The sequence below is a fragment of the Camelina sativa genome, chromosome 4, assembly GCF_000633955.1.
Source record: "Camelina sativa cultivar DH55 chromosome 4, Cs, whole genome shotgun sequence".
Classification (NCBI taxonomy): domain Eukaryota; kingdom Viridiplantae; phylum Streptophyta; class Magnoliopsida; order Brassicales; family Brassicaceae; genus Camelina; species Camelina sativa.
This window is the reverse complement of record NC_025688.1, coordinates 1,138,286-1,154,872: the sequence shown is the minus strand read 5'-3', so window position 1 is coordinate 1,154,872 and position 16,587 is coordinate 1,138,286. Positions and strand designations below refer to the sequence as shown.

Sequence of the window (16,587 nt, the reverse complement as noted above, 5' to 3'; positions counted from 1 at the left end):
ACCTTTGACCTTACAGGTGTTATCTAGATTTAGTTTCATTACATTGATGATTTCCCAGCCAAGCTCTAAATCTGCAACAGACCAGTTGCAACACAAGANGCCCGGAAAGATTTGGATCACACTGAAACAATAATTCTTGTAAATTGAATGAGCTTAGAGATTAGGAGAGAATCTGATATACCAGTAAAGATTAGGAGCTTCTCCTAAAAGCTTATCACCACCTCCAACAACCCAGTAGAATCCAATGATCCACCATACGAATGATACCACAGTGTTTATAGACTCACATCTTTTAGCAAAACTGATTAACAACAAATCCATCATCCCAATGGCAAATTCAATCACATAACGACAAAAAAAAACATCAATTTCATCTTCATAAATTCATGAAATTGAGATTAGTNAAGTTGGCGCTGAAGAGTTTTAACTGTATGAAGAGAGATGCTTTTTCTCCAAATGTGGTTACTTTCACTTGTTTGATTGATGGGTACTGTAAAGCTGGTGACTTGGAGGTTGCGGTTTCGTTATACGAAGATATGAGACGCGTTCGGATGTCTCTGAATGTTGTTACTTATACTGCTTTGATAGATGGTTTCTGCAAGAAAGGGAAAATGCAGAGAGCTGAGGAGATGTATTCGCAGATGCTCGAGGATAGAGTTGAGCCAAACTCTCTTGTATACACTACGGTTATCGATGGGTATTTCCAGAAAGGAGATTCGGATAATGCCATGAAGTTTCTGGCCAAAATGCTCAATCAAGGGATGAGACTTGATTTAGCAGCTTATGGCGTAATCATATCAGGCCTTTGCAGTAATGGTAAACTAAAGGAGGCAACAGAGATTGTAGAAGGTATGGAGAAAGGTGGTTTTGTTCCTGATATGATGATTTTTACTACAATGATGAATGCATATTTTAAATCCGGGCGCATGAAGGCTGCAGTTAACATGTACCACAAATTAGTTGAGAGAGGCTTTGAGCCAGATGTTGTAGCTCTTTCGACTATGATTGATGGGATTGCAAAGAATGGACAACTACATGAAGCTGTAGCTTATTTCTGTATTGAGAAAGCTAATGATGTTATGTACACCGTGCTTATTGATGCTTTGTGCAAAGAAGGAGACTTTATAGAAGTTGAGAGATTGTTTAGCAAAATTTCAGAGGCTGGACTTGTTCCGGATAAGTTCATGTACACTTCTTGGATAGCTGGTTTGTGTAAGCAAGGGAATTTGGTGGATGCTTTTAAGTTAAAAACCAAAATGGTTCAAGAGGGTCTCGAGCTTGATTTGTTAACCTACACAACATTGATTTATGGGTTAGCTAGCAAGGGATTGATGGTCGAGGCTAGACAAGTTTTCGATGAAATGTTGAGAATTGGAATATGCCCTGATTTGGCTGTTTTTGATCTACTGATTAGAGCTTATGAAAAGGAGGGAAACATGACCGCTGTTTCGGATTTGCTTCTCGATATGCATAAAAGAGGGCTTGCAACAGCAGTAAGTGATGCAGATTGCAGCAAACAATGTGACAATGAAGTGAGCTGTTCTTGAACTTACTTATGATTTGAGCTATAGGCATCATCAGCAGCTGTTGTGTTCTCAAATATGGGCAAATATAGTAAAGGGCATTTGTAAATTGTCATCTTTTACATTTAAAAATGGATAATTTTAACAAAAGATACATGACTTTGATAGTTATATAAATATATACAGAAGTCTTTTAATTGAAGCTATGGAATCTGTATCCATATGTGCAGAATATTAATCCCTCTTCTTAGTTGGGTTTTGTCTTCAAGATTCGTCAGTTGTTCCTTTAAGAATGTTGTATTTGCAGAGAGGGCATGTTGCTCTCATTTTAAGCCATTTCACAATACAGGTCGAATGAAAATGGTGGTTGCAAGGAAGAGCATGAAGCTCTGCACCATCTTCGTATGAGCTCAGACATATGCAACAGTCCTATCAAGAAAAACCAAGTAGAAGAAACCTATGAAACTAAATAAAAAGCAGAGTTTATACGTAACAAAGTTGTTGTCATAATAAATTTGGCTTTACCGCATCCTCAGCAAGCAGTGTTCTTTCAGTTGCTAAGCATAGTCCTTTGGTCCGTATAGGAACCATTTTGCCAGGTCCGGCAATGTTCTTCTCGTTGGTATGGAAAGCCTTAAATTTGTAAAGGGGAAGAACACCGAGCTCAGCCTCTGATACTCCTTCCTGTATAACCCACAAGAAAAGGCGTTTGTAAGTCTTTAAAGTCAACAAAGATTGATGAGAGGCTATCCATGTTCATGTTCATACCGTTCCTGCAACGGCGTAGAGAAGAGCGATGATGCAGGGAAGACAGCAGCAGAGAGCTATTCCAACAAGGCAAGCCAACACAATACAGAAAATGGCGAAGAAGACGTCAATCGCCAGAAAAGTCACCGACAACCTGCAAAAACCAGGAAGATTTGGAACACACAGAAACAATAACTCTTGTTTTTGAATGAGCAGCAAATACTAATACTATGATAGAATCTGATACCAGTAAAGATTAGGAGCTTCTCCTAAAAGCTTATCACCACCTTCAACAACCCAGTAGAATCCAATGATCCACCATACGAATGATACCACAGTGTTTATAGACTCACATCTTTTAGCAAAACTGATTACAACAAATCCATCATCCCAATGGCAAATTCAATCACATAAACGACAAAAAAAACATCAATTTCATCTTCATAAATTCATGAAATTGAGATTAGTCAATCAAACCTGTAAGTTGTTGAATTGTCACTGTCTTCTTCTTCTTCTTCTTCTTCTTCTTCTTCATGATCATACTCACTGTGTTCTTCATGATCGGCGGCGGCACTATCTCCAGACTCCAAATCCCTAGCTCTACGCGTCGTGTTTCTCCTCCAATACTCAGACCAAACCAAAACCACATGGATCAAACACTGTAACCCATACCCACAGATCCAAACCCTGATCGGCTCGTTAGGTCTTTCTTCGACGGTACCGACAAGCATAACCGCCGACGCAAGCACCAGAGCAGCGTTCCAGAGTATATCAGCAGCTACTACAGGTTTCGAGTAACCCCAATCGATTCGTCTCTCCTCCAGAGCACGCGCCGCCGTCTCTCTCACCAGCATCGACGGTGCACGGTGGCCGGTGATCCGTCCCAAGAGAACGGCGAGAGCTGTAGGTCTGGCTCTGGCTGATGAAGGAGAAGAGCCTTCTCGACGCGGGCGGAGTAGTGGAGCATGTTGATCACGCGCCGCCGTGGAGTCTGAAGAAGACGATGACATCAGTATCTTCTGATACGGAACCAACGAAGAGAATTGAGTTTCTTCTCTCTCTCTAGAAAACGCTTATTAAGCCATGGCGGACAGTTTTAAAAAGATTGTTTTAAAATTAAAAACAATTACTGTTGAATCTAATTAAAACAAGATTAATTAATATTTAANATTAGTTGAGAGAGGCTTTGAGCCAGATGTTGTAGCTCTTTCGACTATGATTGATGGGATTGCAAAGAATGGACAACTACATGAAGCTGTAGCTTATTTCTGTATTGAGAAAGCTAATGATGTTATGTACACCGTGCTTATTGATGCTTTGTGCAAAGAAGGAGACTTTATAGAAGTTGAGAGATTGTTTAGCAAAATTTCAGAGGCTGGACTTGTTCCGGATAAGTTCATGTACACTTCTTGGATAGCTGGTTTGTGTAAGCAAGGGAATTTGGTGGATGCTTTTAAGTTAAAAACCAAAATGGTTCAAGAGGGTCTCGAGCTTGATTTGTTAACCTACACAACATTGATTTATGGGTTAGCTAGCAAGGGATTGATGGTCGAGGCTAGACAAGTTTTCGATGAAATGTTGAGAATTGGAATATGCCCTGATTTGGCTGTTTTTGATCTACTGATTAGAGCTTATGAAAAGGAGGGAAACATGACCGCTGTTTCGGATTTGCTTCTCGATATGCATAAAAGAGGGCTTGCAACAGCAGTAAGTGATGCAGATTGCAGCAAACAATGTGACAATGAAGTGAGCTGTTCTTGAACTTACTTATGATTTGAGCTATAGGCATCATCAGCAGCTGTTGTGTTCTCAAATATGGGCAAATATAGTAAAGGGCATTTGTAAATTGTCATCTTTTACATTTAAAAATGGATAATTTTAACAAAAGATACATGACTTTGATAGTTATATAAATATATACAGAAGTCTTTTAATTGAAGCTATGGAATCTGTATCCATATGTGCAGAATATTAATCCCTCTTCTTAGTTGGGTTTTGTCTTCAAGATTCGTCAGTTGTTCCTTTAAGAATGTTGTATTTGCAGAGAGGGCATGTTGCTCTCATTTTAAGCCATTTCACAATACAGGTCGAATGAAAATGGTGGTTGCAAGGAAGAGCATGAAGCTCTGCACCATCTTCGTATGAGCTCAGACATATGCAACAGTCCTATCAAGAAAAACCAAGTAGAAGAAACCTATGAAACTAAATAAAAAGCAGAGTTTATACGTAACAAAGTTGTTGTCATAATAAATTTGGCTTTACCGCATCCTCAGCAAGCAGTGTTCTTTCAGTTGCTAAGCATAGTCCTTTGGTCCGTATAGGAACCATTTTGCCAGGTCCGGCAATGTTCTTCTCGTTGGTATGGAAAGCCTTAAATTTGTAAAGGGGAAGAACACCGAGCTCAGCCTCTGATACTCCTTCCTGTATAACCCACAAGAAAAGGCGTTTGTAAGTCTTTAAAGTCAACAAAGATTGATGAGAGGCTATCCATGTTCATGTTCATACCGTTCCTGCAACGGCGTAGAGAAGAGCGATGATGCAGGGAAGACAGCAGCAGAGAGCTATTCCAACAAGGCAAGCCAACACAATACAGAAAATGGCGAAGAAGACGTCAATCGCCAGAAAAGTCACCGACAACCTGCAAAAACCAGGAAGATTTGGAACACACAGAAACAATAACTCTTGTTTTTGAATGAGCAGCAAATACTAATACTATGATAGAATCTGATACCAGTAAAGATTAGGAGCTTCTCCTAAAAGCTTATCACCACCTTCAACAACCCAGTAGAATCCAATGATCCACCATACGAATGATACCACAGTGTTTATAGACTCACATCTTTTAGCAAAACTGATTACAACAAATCCATCATCCCAATGGCAAATTCAATCACATAAACGACAAAAAAAACATCAATTTCATCTTCATAAATTCATGAAATTGAGATTAGTCAATCAAACCTGTAAGTTGTTGAATTGTCACTGTCTTCTTCTTCTTCTTCTTCTTCTTCTTCTTCATGATCATACTCACTGTGTTCTTCATGATCGGCGGCGGCACTATCTCCAGACTCCAAATCCCTAGCTCTACGCGTCGTGTTTCTCCTCCAATACTCAGACCAAACCAAAACCACATGGATCAAACACTGTAACCCATACCCACAGATCCAAACCCTGATCGGCTCGTTAGGTCTTTCTTCGACGGTACCGACAAGCATAACCGCCGACGCAAGCACCAGAGCAGCGTTCCAGAGTATATCAGCAGCTACTACAGGTTTCGAGTAACCCCAATCGATTCGTCTCTCCTCCAGAGCACGCGCCGCCGTCTCTCTCACCAGCATCGACGGTGCACGGTGGCCGGTGATCCGTCCCAAGAGAACGGCGAGAGCTGTAGGTCTGGCTCTGGCTGATGAAGGAGAAGAGCCTTCTCGACGCGGGCGGAGTAGTGGAGCATGTTGATCACGCGCCGCCGTGGAGTCTGAAGAAGACGATGACATCAGTATCTTCTGATACGGAACCAACGAAGAGAATTGAGTTTCTTCTCTCTCTCTAGAAAACGCTTATTAAGCCATGGCGGACAGTTTTAAAAAGATTGTTTTAAAATTAAAAACAATTACTGTTGAATCTAATTAAAACAAGATTAATTAATATTTAACATTAACATCATTATTACAATAAATCACCTTTGACCTTACAGGTGTTATCTAGATTTAGTTTCATTACATTGATGATTTCCCAGCCAAGCTCTAAATCTGCAACAGACCAGTTGCAACACAAGAACACAGCTTCACTACAACTGCTTATCTCTGGTCGATGCATACACTTCTCTTTCAGACACAAAGACCCCTTGAAAGATCCTACCTGCAAACAGTCTTCAGATTCATGGATCTGAGCACCAGACACTGTCTTCAAGATCTTTGCAGACAATTGTTTGATCAGANTTTTAAGTTAAAAACCAAAATGGTTCAAGAGGGTCTCGAGCTTGATTTGTTAACCTACACAACATTGATTTATGGGTTAGCTAGCAAGGGATTGATGGTCGAGGCTAGACAAGTTTTCGATGAAATGTTGAGAATTGGAATATGCCCTGATTTGGCTGTTTTTGATCTACTGATTAGAGCTTATGAAAAGGAGGGAAACATGACCGCTGTTTCGGATTTGCTTCTCGATATGCATAAAAGAGGGCTTGCAACAGCAGTAAGTGATGCAGATTGCAGCAAACAATGTGACAATGAAGTGAGCTGTTCTTGAACTTACTTATGATTTGAGCTATAGGCATCATCAGCAGCTGTTGTGTTCTCAAATATGGGCAAATATAGTAAAGGGCATTTGTAAATTGTCATCTTTTACATTTAAAAATGGATAATTTTAACAAAAGATACATGACTTTGATAGTTATATAAATATATACAGAAGTCTTTTAATTGAAGCTATGGAATCTGTATCCATATGTGCAGAATATTAATCCCTCTTCTTAGTTGGGTTTTGTCTTCAAGATTCGTCAGTTGTTCCTTTAAGAATGTTGTATTTGCAGAGAGGGCATGTTGCTCTCATTTTAAGCCATTTCACAATACAGGTCGAATGAAAATGGTGGTTGCAAGGAAGAGCATGAAGCTCTGCACCATCTTCGTATGAGCTCAGACATATGCAACAGTCCTATCAAGAAAAACCAAGTAGAAGAAACCTATGAAACTAAATAAAAAGCAGAGTTTATACGTAACAAAGTTGTTGTCATAATAAATTTGGCTTTACCGCATCCTCAGCAAGCAGTGTTCTTTCAGTTGCTAAGCATAGTCCTTTGGTCCGTATAGGAACCATTTTGCCAGGTCCGGCAATGTTCTTCTCGTTGGTATGGAAAGCCTTAAATTTGTAAAGGGGAAGAACACCGAGCTCAGCCTCTGATACTCCTTCCTGTATAACCCACAAGAAAAGGCGTTTGTAAGTCTTTAAAGTCAACAAAGATTGATGAGAGGCTATCCATGTTCATGTTCATACCGTTCCTGCAACGGCGTAGAGAAGAGCGATGATGCAGGGAAGACAGCAGCAGAGAGCTATTCCAACAAGGCAAGCCAACACAATACAGAAAATGGCGAAGAAGACGTCAATCGCCAGAAAAGTCACCGACAACCTGCAAAAACCAGGAAGATTTGGAACACACAGAAACAATAACTCTTGTTTTTGAATGAGCAGCAAATACTAATACTATGATAGAATCTGATACCAGTAAAGATTAGGAGCTTCTCCTAAAAGCTTATCACCACCTTCAACAACCCAGTAGAATCCAATGATCCACCATACGAATGATACCACAGTGTTTATAGACTCACATCTTTTAGCAAAACTGATTACAACAAATCCATCATCCCAATGGCAAATTCAATCACATAAACGACAAAAAAAACATCAATTTCATCTTCATAAATTCATGAAATTGAGATTAGTCAATCAAACCTGTAAGTTGTTGAATTGTCACTGTCTTCTTCTTCTTCTTCTTCTTCTTCTTCTTCATGATCATACTCACTGTGTTCTTCATGATCGGCGGCGGCACTATCTCCAGACTCCAAATCCCTAGCTCTACGCGTCGTGTTTCTCCTCCAATACTCAGACCAAACCAAAACCACATGGATCAAACACTGTAACCCATACCCACAGATCCAAACCCTGATCGGCTCGTTAGGTCTTTCTTCGACGGTACCGACAAGCATAACCGCCGACGCAAGCACCAGAGCAGCGTTCCAGAGTATATCAGCAGCTACTACAGGTTTCGAGTAACCCCAATCGATTCGTCTCTCCTCCAGAGCACGCGCCGCCGTCTCTCTCACCAGCATCGACGGTGCACGGTGGCCGGTGATCCGTCCCAAGAGAACGGCGAGAGCTGTAGGTCTGGCTCTGGCTGATGAAGGAGAAGAGCCTTCTCGACGCGGGCGGAGTAGTGGAGCATGTTGATCACGCGCCGCCGTGGAGTCTGAAGAAGACGATGACATCAGTATCTTCTGATACGGAACCAACGAAGAGAATTGAGTTTCTTCTCTCTCTCTAGAAAACGCTTATTAAGCCATGGCGGACAGTTTTAAAAAGATTGTTTTAAAATTAAAAACAATTACTGTTGAATCTAATTAAAACAAGATTAATTAATATTTAACATTAACATCATTATTACAATAAATCACCTTTGACCTTACAGGTGTTATCTAGATTTAGTTTCATTACATTGATGATTTCCCAGCCAAGCTCTAAATCTGCAACAGACCAGTTGCAACACAAGAACACAGCTTCACTACAACTGCTTATCTCTGGTCGATGCATACACTTCTCTTTCAGACACAAAGACCCCTTGAAAGATCCTACCTGCAAACAGTCTTCAGATTCATGGATCTGAGCACCAGACACTGTCTTCAAGATCTTTGCAGACAATTGTTTGATCAGATCAACATCATTATCTGATTCTCCCTTAGCTTTCACTGGACAACAATAAGCTAAAGAGACCACATGGTTTTTCTCATGTAACAACTCAGAGACTTCATCTTGGTAAACAATCTTAGCCTTTTTGCTCTTCTCTATTACTAAAACCCCGTCTGAAGTTCTCTGGTCTGTAACACGGAGCTGAGTCGAGTTTGAGAATTTGAGATTCGGGTTGGAGCAGCTTTTAAGGAACATATCAGAAGCGTTTGCTTTTACAAAAGTGGTTGAAGCTACTGAAACTGTTTCACCATTGGCAGGAACAAAACAGGGGATGTCAAGCTCTGAGGTTATCTTATCCTTAAGAATCATCATGCTGGGTTTTTCGCCGTGCACGAGTACAACGTTCTTTGGGGAAAGAAACTTTGTGAGATCCATTATTCCTTTTGCATCTGTGTGAGGACTGAATGCCACTTGATGTATCTGATAACAACAGAATCAAGACTATTAAGTTAATGTTGAACGTGTGAATTTTGATGCATTGCTATTTTCTTGTAAAGTTTACATAATTTTTGTGAGAACCAGAACAAAGAGTATATACAAACCTTGCAACGGACATCGACCTTGGTGCCATTGTAGAGGTCAACGGTCGTGGGTTTACCAGCCATCAGTTTGTGCCCAACGGTCCCAGCCACAGAGTATCTATACCAAACGGATCCACAAAGGGGATGAAAGGAGATACAATTGTGTATTAGAAGCTAAGGAAAAAAAATGAATTGTTAATAAGGGAAACACAGTAGCTGTAGCTGTAGTACCCGGGCAAGGCAACAAGATTCAAGGGAGACGGAGCCCAGTGCTTGAACACTTCAAGTGAGAAGCCAGCACAAAGCATACCAGGTGTGGCAAAGAGAACACATGGCCCAGGAGCATGTATAAGAGACCGATCAAAATCTTTAACTGCAGAATGTTAAGGTAGAAGTTAAAAAGGACGGAAAGGATGTATTGATCAAGTATAGAACCACTAGTTTACAAAGTTTTTATCCTTATATCTCAGGCACTGCAAACTTTTGGGTCCATTTGATATAAAATTCATCTCCAACGTTCTAAAGTTATTTGCAAATGTTAGTCCGCATACCATTCTTAAAATCAAATGGGTTATGCGTATTGTGCTTTTCTTTAACGTTCTGGCTTGTCCAGCTGATGAGCATTTTGTAATACATATTTGCTTGGATGGTCAAACCTGGAAAAGTACAAATTGATCTTCAGGGACAACAATCTTCAGAAGATAGAGAAATAAAATCACGACTTTGTTGAGCTGACTAATCTGCAGAATTGATTTCAAATGAGGATTAGTGGTGATTTAACAGACCTGATGAGAAGTAAATTGGAACCTTTATATTCATACGCTCCCAGTAATCATCAAGCAGCATGCAGAGTTCCTGAACAAGAGAACGCAATTGTCAGTGGGACATAAGAGAAGCCACAATGTGCCACAAGTCTAAGTAACTGACTTTTTTTCAAAGCTATCACAGGGAACCTATTCTGTAAAAAGACAGACCTGAGCCCTTCCAAGAGCAAATGAAGGAATCAGTGCCTTCCCTCCGCCAGCAACACATTTATGAACCTGAAAGAGTTCTCTGAGATATCAGACAATTACCAAACAAAAGCTTAAGCCTTTCCTAAAGGGCTAGTTTAGCATATTGATCAGGAACAAGCCAAAACTGATGCCGGAATTATAATCAAAAACCATTTAAGAATAAATTTAAAAACCATATGTTTATAGCTACAGGAAACATACAGCTTGAAGAAACTCTCTTTCCCGGGGATATTTTGAGCCGCGAATGGTAGTTGCATATGTGGACCTAAAACGCGTCAAACATACATCAGGAATACATATACTAGTTCTTTGAAAGTTTGCTGAACAAGTTTGTATTTGTTTCCCGTACTCTGATATGAGAAGATCCAACTGGAGTCTGTCAATTTTAGCTGCTCCTAGATGTCTATCTGTTGTCATATTGTAATCTCCAGTGTACACAATTGCTGCATCTCCCACTTTTGCATAAACCATGACTGCTCCAAGGACCTTATGATCATTACAAAAAAAAAAAAGCTTTAAGAAATGCAGAAACTCTAAACATAACAAACCTAGAAGGAAGTCCAAAGAAGCTTTCTAAAACCAAAACGAATTTCTTACATGCCCTGCATAATAGGCACGGATTTGAAGATCTTCATCAACCTGAATTGTTTGCTTCAAATCTATTGCGATTACTGCATAAGAAACAAAAAGAAAGCCAAGTTATAGACACTGCATCTGAATTTATGAAGCACGTCACACATTCATCAACCACATGAAACAAGTTCGTAAACAAAGACCTCAAAATGAATTAAATCCAATATTTCAAGTACCTTTCTTCATGCAGTTTGTTATATGGGTAGTAGTGAATAGCTCCTCCTCGCCTCTTCTATCCACCATTACTCTTCGGTAGTCCTCAAGCATTAATGGAGACAAAGCCTTTGTGGGATACTACAAAGAGAGACAAGTCAATGTAAATTCCTTTACCTTATAATAAAAAAACAAGTCACTCAAGCATTTCATCGAACACCTTGAGGACGATATTACTCACCGACATATAAATTGGCCCATTGTACCCACAAACCTCCGTGAAGTAAGGAAGCGCTCCAACATGATCCATATGACTATTAACACTCAAAAACACACACACAATTAAAACCCATACGATCGATCCCACAAAAACTAAGAAAACTACTTGAGGGGACACAGTCAAGGTTTAAAGAATCAGTACAAATGAGTGACGATGATACAAGAGATGACGTTATCAAAATCACCGGATTTAGAGAGGAGAGAAAAATCTGGGTATCGATTGTGATCATCGCAGCCCATATGCATCCCACAATCAAACATTATCCTTTTACCGTTAATCGTCACCACTACGCAGCTCTTTCCAATCTCTTGTCCAGCACCTAACAACACCACAACGATGACAATACTACTCTTATTCCGATTTCGTGAAATATGTAGAAGAAGCAAAAACTGAAGAAGACAATTTAAAATATTACCGAGTACAAAACAGTCGATTGCCATGGAAGATGTCACTGATCACAAATTCCGAAATTAGATTTTGGTATTTAAACTCTTCAATCGACAAAAATTATCGAATTTGTTCGAATCAGAACACGAAATCAAGCGACAGGAGAAAATTTTGTAGCGGCGAGAGAAGTAACAGCGTTAGGTCGACAAACGAATTTGAATGGCGGCAAAGTGTTCAGTAACATCAGAACCGTTCGAAATCATCCACGTGTCTGAAATCTAGCCGTTGATGATATATTGTAGTGGAAAGCCCAATAACAGTAATAGTGATTACTTTAACGGCCCATTAATATTTAAATTTTTTAAAACGACGACGTCGCGTATCGTTTGGGTTCTGAGGAAGAAAAGTTCGTAAAGAGACTAATCCCTAAATCACGAGAGAAGTGAGAGAGAAGTGAGACTTTGTAGTTGACCGGACCATTCTCACTTCGCCGGACGACGTTTCTTCCGCCGTCGGTATCTGCCTTTACAAATCCCGATCTCTCTGTATCTGTCATCAATCGGTCAGTAACTCTCTCTCTCTTCTTCTGATCTTGCAAACCCTATCAATTCGCCATCTCCTCTGAGCTCTTTCGTTGATTGAGTTTTGTTTCTTAGTGCAGTGACGACAATGGCTGCTCGTATCGGGATCTTCGCGGTCGTCGTAGCTGTATTCTTATCTATTCCCGCATTTTCCTCCGCTCAGGATCTCCAGATCGTAAATGCCGAGCGAAGGGTAAGATTCTCCGATCTATCATCTGTAGCAAATTCATAAATTTCCAAAGGATCTGTTTCTTATGGTAATTCAAGTTAATGAAGGTGCCTTTGGGCTTACTGTCTCTCCGATCTATTCTTGGTTTATAGAAATACTGTGTGATTTGGTCACTTCACGGTTGATCATCGATAGGCTTCATAGTTCATATGGCATGTACATTAACTAAATCATGTGACTCTTTAGGTGTGATTTTTTATCAGTTATTCGTTTAGTTTCAGTAATCTGAAAGTTTAATGATAGAAGCTGTTGAAACTTAAGTTTTGATTCTGAAATGCTCCTCCTTTGTGTTTGGTTTTTGTCTACAGATTGATTTAAGCTCACATATCGTGAAGGACTTCTTGACTCTCAAGGTATTTCTAATCAAATTTACAGTTGTTATTCCTATTGAAAATACACAAGAAGGTTCGGAACTTAGAACGAGGAATTGAAGCCTTTCTTGATATGTTATATGCTATTTCAGCTTCTTTATTTTTTCTTTCATTCACTGTTAGTTGAGTGTAGTTAAATTTTTTAGTAAAGGTTGGAACTTAATTGGCTTTGATTCGCTGTTACAGTTCACCTGTTATTTTCCCTTTTCTCCTTCATCATCCTTGCGATTTTCTGTTAGAAGGTGACGTTTTCTTGTCTGGTGTCCTTGTTAGGTTGAAAATATTGGGATAAGTCCTGCTGCAGAAATGCTTCTTGCTTTCTCACCTACTCAGATCAAGAATTTGGCTATGGTCCAAGCCCTGGCAATAACTGGCAAGAAGAAAAAGAAAACCTATTTGCCTTTAGATGTAAAACCAGCTGAACAACCTGATGCACCAAATGACACTGGATACTATCGTGTTACGTTTGTTAGCCCCTTAGGTCCGGGTGAAACTGTTTCACTTGAGGTGCTATACATTTTGACTAATTCGTTGGAACCTTTCCCAGTGGAGATAACCCAGTCAGAATCTCAGTTGGTTTACTACCATGATAGTGCAGTGATATTGTCACCATATCATGTTAAACAACAGACAACTTTTGTTAAGACACCTAGTACTAGAGTTGAGTCGTTCACTAGCATTGAACCTGCTAACCGGGCTGGCAAAGAGATAAAATATGGACCATATGAGAATCGTGCTTCATACTCTTACGCACCTGTCATCATTCACTTTGAGAATAACAGTCCGTTTGCCGTTGTTGAGGAGCTTGTGCGTGAAATTGAGATTTCACACTGGGGTAGCCTTCAGATAACAGAACATTATAGGTTGACTCATGGGGGAGCGCGGCATAAAGGTGTTTTCTCAAGGTATGTAATGGGCTGAATGACTTTTTATGTTTCCGGTGACCTCTGAAAATTAATCTTTATGGATTAGATGTTGCAGAAACTCTATTTGTGTTTAAGCTTAAGGTGCCATTTTGAATTACTGTAGACACGTTTTCTCGTAAACTGTCTTGTTACTTAGTTATTTGCCGTTGTGGTGAAAGAGCTCAATGGAAATGTTGTCCTCATACATAAACTGCTTCGCTGAAATGTTTTTCTTATATCTCAATTTTGGCAGGGTTGATTATCAATCGAAACGGTCCGTCAGTGGTGCATCCTCTTTCAATGCGCTCCTTGCAGTACTACCTCCCAGAGTGAACTCTGTCTACTACAGGGATGACATAGGAAACATCTCCACTTCACATTTGCGTACAGGGTTTAGAAAGGTATGGTTGGATTGCCTTCTTTTCGTGATCTGTGGCCATTTAGACACTGCTATTTGTTCCCTAAGAAACTCTTCCAAGGCTATAATTTACAACAGTATGTTGCTTAGAGGCGTATACCTAATTAAAGAGTGATCTGATGATAGTCACTTTTAAGTCTCTGAATTCTTATAAAACAAATTTGGTGTTTGCAGTCAGAACTTGAGTTTGAACCCCGCTACCCATTATTTGGAGGGTGGAGAGCAACTTTTATTATCGGCTATCGAGTTCCATTGGAAGATTATCTCTTTGAAGCATCTGATGGCCGACGTTATTTGAACTTTACGTTTGGGTGCCCACTCGTCGAAACTATTGTTAACAAGTTGACTATCAAAGTGGGTTTAGCATTTTCTACTAATTGTTATTTCTTTCTGTTGTAAGCAAATTTCACTTAACGGAGGGAAATTTCTTTTCAGGTCGTGCTTCCTGAAGGATCAAAGGACCCTTATGCTATTTTGCCCTTTACAGTCAATCAAGACTTACAGGTACCTAACCAGCCACGCAGATTGCATTTTCAAACCATAGTTATTATTACACAACAATGTATCTATAATGGTCTTGTCTCAGGTCAAATACTCCTACCTTGACATTGTGGGAAGAACCGTGGTTGTGTTGCAAAAGGATAATGTAGTTCCCACACACAACGTACCTTTCCAGGTAACCATTAAGACCTTCAAACTTACAAATAGGTTTTTTAAACAGATTTAGAATTACATATGGATCATCATGATGAGCCAAATTCATTCTTTTTGATGCTATAAAACTGCTTGACATATATGGGACTGTTTTTCGCAGGTGTACTATACGTTCAAACCGATATACATGCTTGCGGAACCATTCATGCTTGTATCGGCTTTCTTCTTCGTCTTTGTGGCTTCTCTTGCCTATGTACACATTGATCTCAATATCGCCAGGAAGTAGAGTTCTTACAAAAATGTCTTTGGCTTTCACTTATAGACTCGTAAAAGGAACTAGACCCGTTTACCTTTACTTATTATAAGAAGAGACTGAATTTTGTAGTTCTTGCCTTTCATAGTTGTATCTTTGACACCTTATGTCTGTAATGAAGTGTCGGAGTTACTATTGTGAAGTTGACGAGAATGGAAAAGAGTGAATTTGCCGAGAATGGAAAAGAGTGAATTTGCCAAATTTGCACAATAATAATTTGTTTTCTGAAATAAGAAAGTAGATGAAGGGAAAATAATGAATTCGCAAAATTTACCCAAAAACGAAAATGTTTCAAAGCTAAATTATGATACAAAATGAGGAGTAACAACAACAAAATACTGAGAAAAAATGGCAAAAATAAAAACAAATGCAAAATAAAAGTTACATTAACTAGCAAAGATTACGCTAAAACAACAAACACTGATCCTAATCTTCCTTGCCTTGGGAAAAAAAAGAAAAACATGCCTTTTAAGAGAGATCACTGACCCGGATTCTTCTTGGGCCTTCCTCGTCCTCTCTTCTTCGGCGTTCCATCTGAATTAACTCCAACATTGTTGTTACTCCTCATCGCCTCATTATCTCTCTTCCCCGCACCACCTGACCATCCACCAAAGTTAACCTGAGAAGACGACGGATGAGCAACCGGTGCTGGCGTCCCGTATCCGCCACCATTAACATTAGGATGATCTGTCGGAGCTGAAACGCCGCCGGATGAGAAAACCGGAGGCATCCAATTAGGGAATTTGGCTGCCTCAACTCCGTTAGCAATGGCGGCGGCTTCACCTCCTTTACCACCAATAAATCCCATGGGAAAAAAACCCCAACAACAATAATACTCATCTTTCCCAGGAATCAACGGAGGCAGCTGAGGGATACTCGCGGCGTGAAACGCTCTTTGGCAGTTTTGGCATCTGATACAGTACTCTTGATAAACCCTAGGATACTCATGGAGACTGTAACAGTACGGACACGCCGTCCAAAACGTAGCCATCTTCTCATTGACTGTTGTTTTCTTCTTCCTCCCCTGATTATTGAGATCTACTTTGGTGAAGATGAGATTCAAATCTCGATCGAATTGAGATTTCTTTGAAGGTGTTGACAGGACTTCCCATGCATCGAGCACGAATTTGAAAGCTTGATCGGCGAATGGGAAACGGTTTTTGTCAGGGTGGAGGAGAAGAGCGAGACGGCGGTATTGTTTCTTGATTAGATCGTTGTCTGTTGAAGATTGTTCTGGATCTTCGATCTGGAGGATCTCGTACCAGTTCGGTTGGTTTTTGACGAGATTCTGTGACGCGGATGAGAGCAAGACGTCGACGACGGCGAGTATTTGATCGGTGCCTTCTAAGAGAGGCTCTGTCTCTTGAGCTAAGATTGCAAACTCTTTTGAACCGTTCAGA

General features: G+C 40.0%; 9 protein-coding genes across 12 annotated transcripts in view; 3 read left to right on the top strand and 6 right to left on the bottom strand.

The window, feature by feature from the left end:
- Positions 387-1,729, top strand: LOC104779493 (pentatricopeptide repeat-containing protein At2g01740-like). Its single transcript, XM_019244023.1, has one exon. It carries the CDS (start codon positions 387-389, stop codon positions 1,545-1,547), a length of 1,161 nt encoding a protein of 386 aa, XP_019099568.1. The 3' UTR covers positions 1,548-1,729.
- Positions 1,611-3,359, bottom strand: LOC104779494 (E3 ubiquitin protein ligase RIE1). The gene is made up of 5 exons (XM_010503857.2): positions 2,748-3,359; positions 2,518-2,637; positions 2,292-2,424; positions 2,049-2,207; positions 1,611-1,952 (listed from the first exon to the last, which is right to left on the bottom strand). The coding sequence occupies exons 1-5, from the start codon at positions 3,278-3,280 to the stop codon at positions 1,788-1,790; spliced, it is 1,110 nt and encodes a 369-aa protein (XP_010502159.1). The 5' UTR covers positions 3,281-3,359; the 3' UTR covers positions 1,611-1,787.
- LOC109125253 (pentatricopeptide repeat-containing protein At2g01740-like) lies at positions 3,486-4,115 on the top strand. Its single transcript, XM_019244022.1, has 2 exons — positions 3,486-3,977; positions 4,056-4,115. Exons 1-2 carry the CDS (start codon positions 3,486-3,488, stop codon positions 4,113-4,115), a joined length of 552 nt encoding a protein of 183 aa, XP_019099567.1.
- On the bottom strand, positions 4,095-5,844 carry LOC104779495 (E3 ubiquitin protein ligase RIE1). The gene is made up of 5 exons (XM_010503858.2): positions 5,232-5,844; positions 5,002-5,121; positions 4,776-4,908; positions 4,533-4,691; positions 4,095-4,436 (listed from the first exon to the last, which is right to left on the bottom strand). The coding sequence occupies exons 1-5, from the start codon at positions 5,762-5,764 to the stop codon at positions 4,272-4,274; spliced, it is 1,110 nt and encodes a 369-aa protein (XP_010502160.1). The 5' UTR covers positions 5,765-5,844; the 3' UTR covers positions 4,095-4,271.
- On the bottom strand, positions 5,847-11,894 carry LOC104779497 (cleavage and polyadenylation specificity factor subunit 3-II). 3 transcript variants are annotated; one of them, XM_010503862.1, is made up of 14 exons: positions 11,745-11,894; positions 11,471-11,648; positions 11,291-11,363; positions 11,073-11,190; positions 10,861-10,934; positions 10,613-10,749; positions 10,465-10,528; positions 10,225-10,290; positions 10,036-10,105; positions 9,802-9,906; positions 9,482-9,623; positions 9,272-9,368; positions 8,651-9,149; positions 5,847-6,163 (listed from the first exon to the last, which is right to left on the bottom strand). In XM_010503862.1, the coding sequence occupies exons 1-14, from the start codon at positions 11,767-11,769 to the stop codon at positions 5,937-5,939; spliced, it is 1,875 nt and encodes a 624-aa protein (XP_010502164.1). In that variant the 5' UTR covers positions 11,770-11,894; the 3' UTR covers positions 5,847-5,936. The 3 variants fall into 3 exon arrangements, with proteins under 3 accessions (XP_010502164.1, XP_010502163.1, XP_010502165.1); XM_010503861.1 differs by lacking the exon at positions 5,847-6,163 and having other exon boundaries at positions 8,334-9,149; XM_010503863.1 differs by lacking the exons at positions 5,847-6,163; positions 11,745-11,894 and having other exon boundaries at positions 8,334-9,149; positions 11,514-11,600.
- On the bottom strand, positions 6,559-8,331 carry LOC104779496 (E3 ubiquitin protein ligase RIE1). The gene is made up of 5 exons (XM_010503859.2): positions 7,719-8,331; positions 7,489-7,608; positions 7,263-7,395; positions 7,020-7,178; positions 6,559-6,923 (listed from the first exon to the last, which is right to left on the bottom strand). Exons 1-5 carry the CDS (start codon positions 8,249-8,251, stop codon positions 6,759-6,761), a joined length of 1,110 nt encoding a protein of 369 aa, XP_010502161.1. The 5' UTR covers positions 8,252-8,331; the 3' UTR covers positions 6,559-6,758.
- Positions 12,118-15,365, top strand: LOC104779490 (dolichyl-diphosphooligosaccharide--protein glycosyltransferase subunit 1B). 2 transcript variants are annotated; one of them, XM_010503850.2, is made up of 9 exons: positions 12,118-12,278; positions 12,378-12,490; positions 12,835-12,879; positions 13,171-13,802; positions 14,056-14,203; positions 14,395-14,574; positions 14,656-14,724; positions 14,807-14,896; positions 15,035-15,365. In XM_010503850.2, the coding sequence occupies exons 2-9, from the start codon at positions 12,386-12,388 to the stop codon at positions 15,158-15,160; spliced, it is 1,395 nt and encodes a 464-aa protein (XP_010502152.1). In that variant the 5' UTR covers positions 12,118-12,278; positions 12,378-12,385; the 3' UTR covers positions 15,161-15,365. The 2 variants fall into 2 exon arrangements, with proteins under 2 accessions (XP_010502152.1, XP_019099974.1); XM_019244429.1 differs by having other exon boundaries at positions 12,123-12,278; positions 12,373-12,490.
- LOC104779491 lies at positions 15,273-16,587 on the bottom strand (the record flags this gene model as incomplete). Its single annotated transcript, XM_019244430.1, is given in 2 exon segments — positions 15,273-15,411; positions 15,674-16,587. Coding segments are annotated over 2 exon segments (1,006 nt in total), but the record flags the coding sequence as incomplete, so codon positions are not given.
- The window catches only part of LOC109132644 (dnaJ homolog subfamily B member 14-like), a 2,531-nt gene continuing 1,617 nt past the window's right edge, over positions 15,674-16,587 (bottom strand). The window contains exon 2 of the mRNA XM_019244431.1: positions 15,674-16,000. Within this exon, the coding sequence (XP_019099976.1) occupies positions 15,976-16,000 (25 nt within the window). The 3' untranslated portion in view covers positions 15,674-15,975. The remainder of the gene's footprint in view (positions 16,001-16,587) is intronic.

Bases quoted from the DNA above. Each gene is read 5' to 3' on its own strand.
- LOC104779494 (XM_010503857.2), bottom strand. From the start codon at position 3,280: ATGTCATCGTCTTCTTCAGACTCCACGGCGGCGCGTGATCAACATGCT. The intron at 2,638-2,747 runs GTTTGATTGACT...TGTTGTAATCAG, and splicing joins GACAATTCAACAACTTACAG to TTTTGCTAAAAGATGTGAGT. The intron at 2,208-2,291 runs GTATGAACATGA...TGGGTTATACAG, and splicing joins TCTACGCCGTTGCAGGAACG to GAAGGAGTATCAGAGGCTGA.
- LOC109125253 (XM_019244022.1), top strand. From the start codon at position 3,486: ATGATTGATGGGATTGCAAAGAATGGACAACTACATGAAGCTGTAGCT. The intron at 3,978-4,055 runs GTAAGTGATGCA...TTTGAGCTATAG, and splicing joins AAAGAGGGCTTGCAACAGCA to GCATCATCAGCAGCTGTTGT.
- LOC104779495 (XM_010503858.2), bottom strand. From the start codon at position 5,764: ATGTCATCGTCTTCTTCAGACTCCACGGCGGCGCGTGATCAACATGCT. The intron at 4,909-5,001 runs GTATCAGATTCT...TGGTTTTTGCAG, and splicing joins GAAGCTCCTAATCTTTACTG to GTTGTCGGTGACTTTTCTGG. The intron at 4,437-4,532 runs GTAAAGCCAAAT...TTTTCTTGATAG, and splicing joins CACTGCTTGCTGAGGATGCG to GACTGTTGCATATGTCTGAG.
- LOC104779496 (XM_010503859.2), bottom strand. From the start codon at position 8,251: ATGTCATCGTCTTCTTCAGACTCCACGGCGGCGCGTGATCAACATGCT. The intron at 7,396-7,488 runs GTATCAGATTCT...TGGTTTTTGCAG, and splicing joins GAAGCTCCTAATCTTTACTG to GTTGTCGGTGACTTTTCTGG. The intron at 7,179-7,262 runs GTATGAACATGA...TGGGTTATACAG, and splicing joins TCTACGCCGTTGCAGGAACG to GAAGGAGTATCAGAGGCTGA.
- LOC104779497 (XM_010503862.1), bottom strand. From the start codon at position 11,769: ATGGCAATCGACTGTTTTGTACTCG. The intron at 11,191-11,290 runs GTGAGTAATATC...CTCTCTTTGTAG, and splicing joins ATGGGCCAATTTATATGTCG to TATCCCACAAAGGCTTTGTC. The intron at 10,106-10,224 runs GTCTGTCTTTTT...TCTCTTGTTCAG, and splicing joins TTGCTCTTGGAAGGGCTCAG to GAACTCTGCATGCTGCTTGA.
- LOC104779490 (XM_010503850.2), top strand. From the start codon at position 12,386: ATGGCTGCTCGTATCGGGATCTTCGCGGTCGTCGTAGCTGTATTCTTA. The intron at 14,204-14,394 runs GTATGGTTGGAT...TGGTGTTTGCAG, and splicing joins TGCGTACAGGGTTTAGAAAG to TCAGAACTTGAGTTTGAACC. The intron at 14,897-15,034 runs GTAACCATTAAG...TGTTTTTCGCAG, and splicing joins CACACAACGTACCTTTCCAG to GTGTACTATACGTTCAAACC.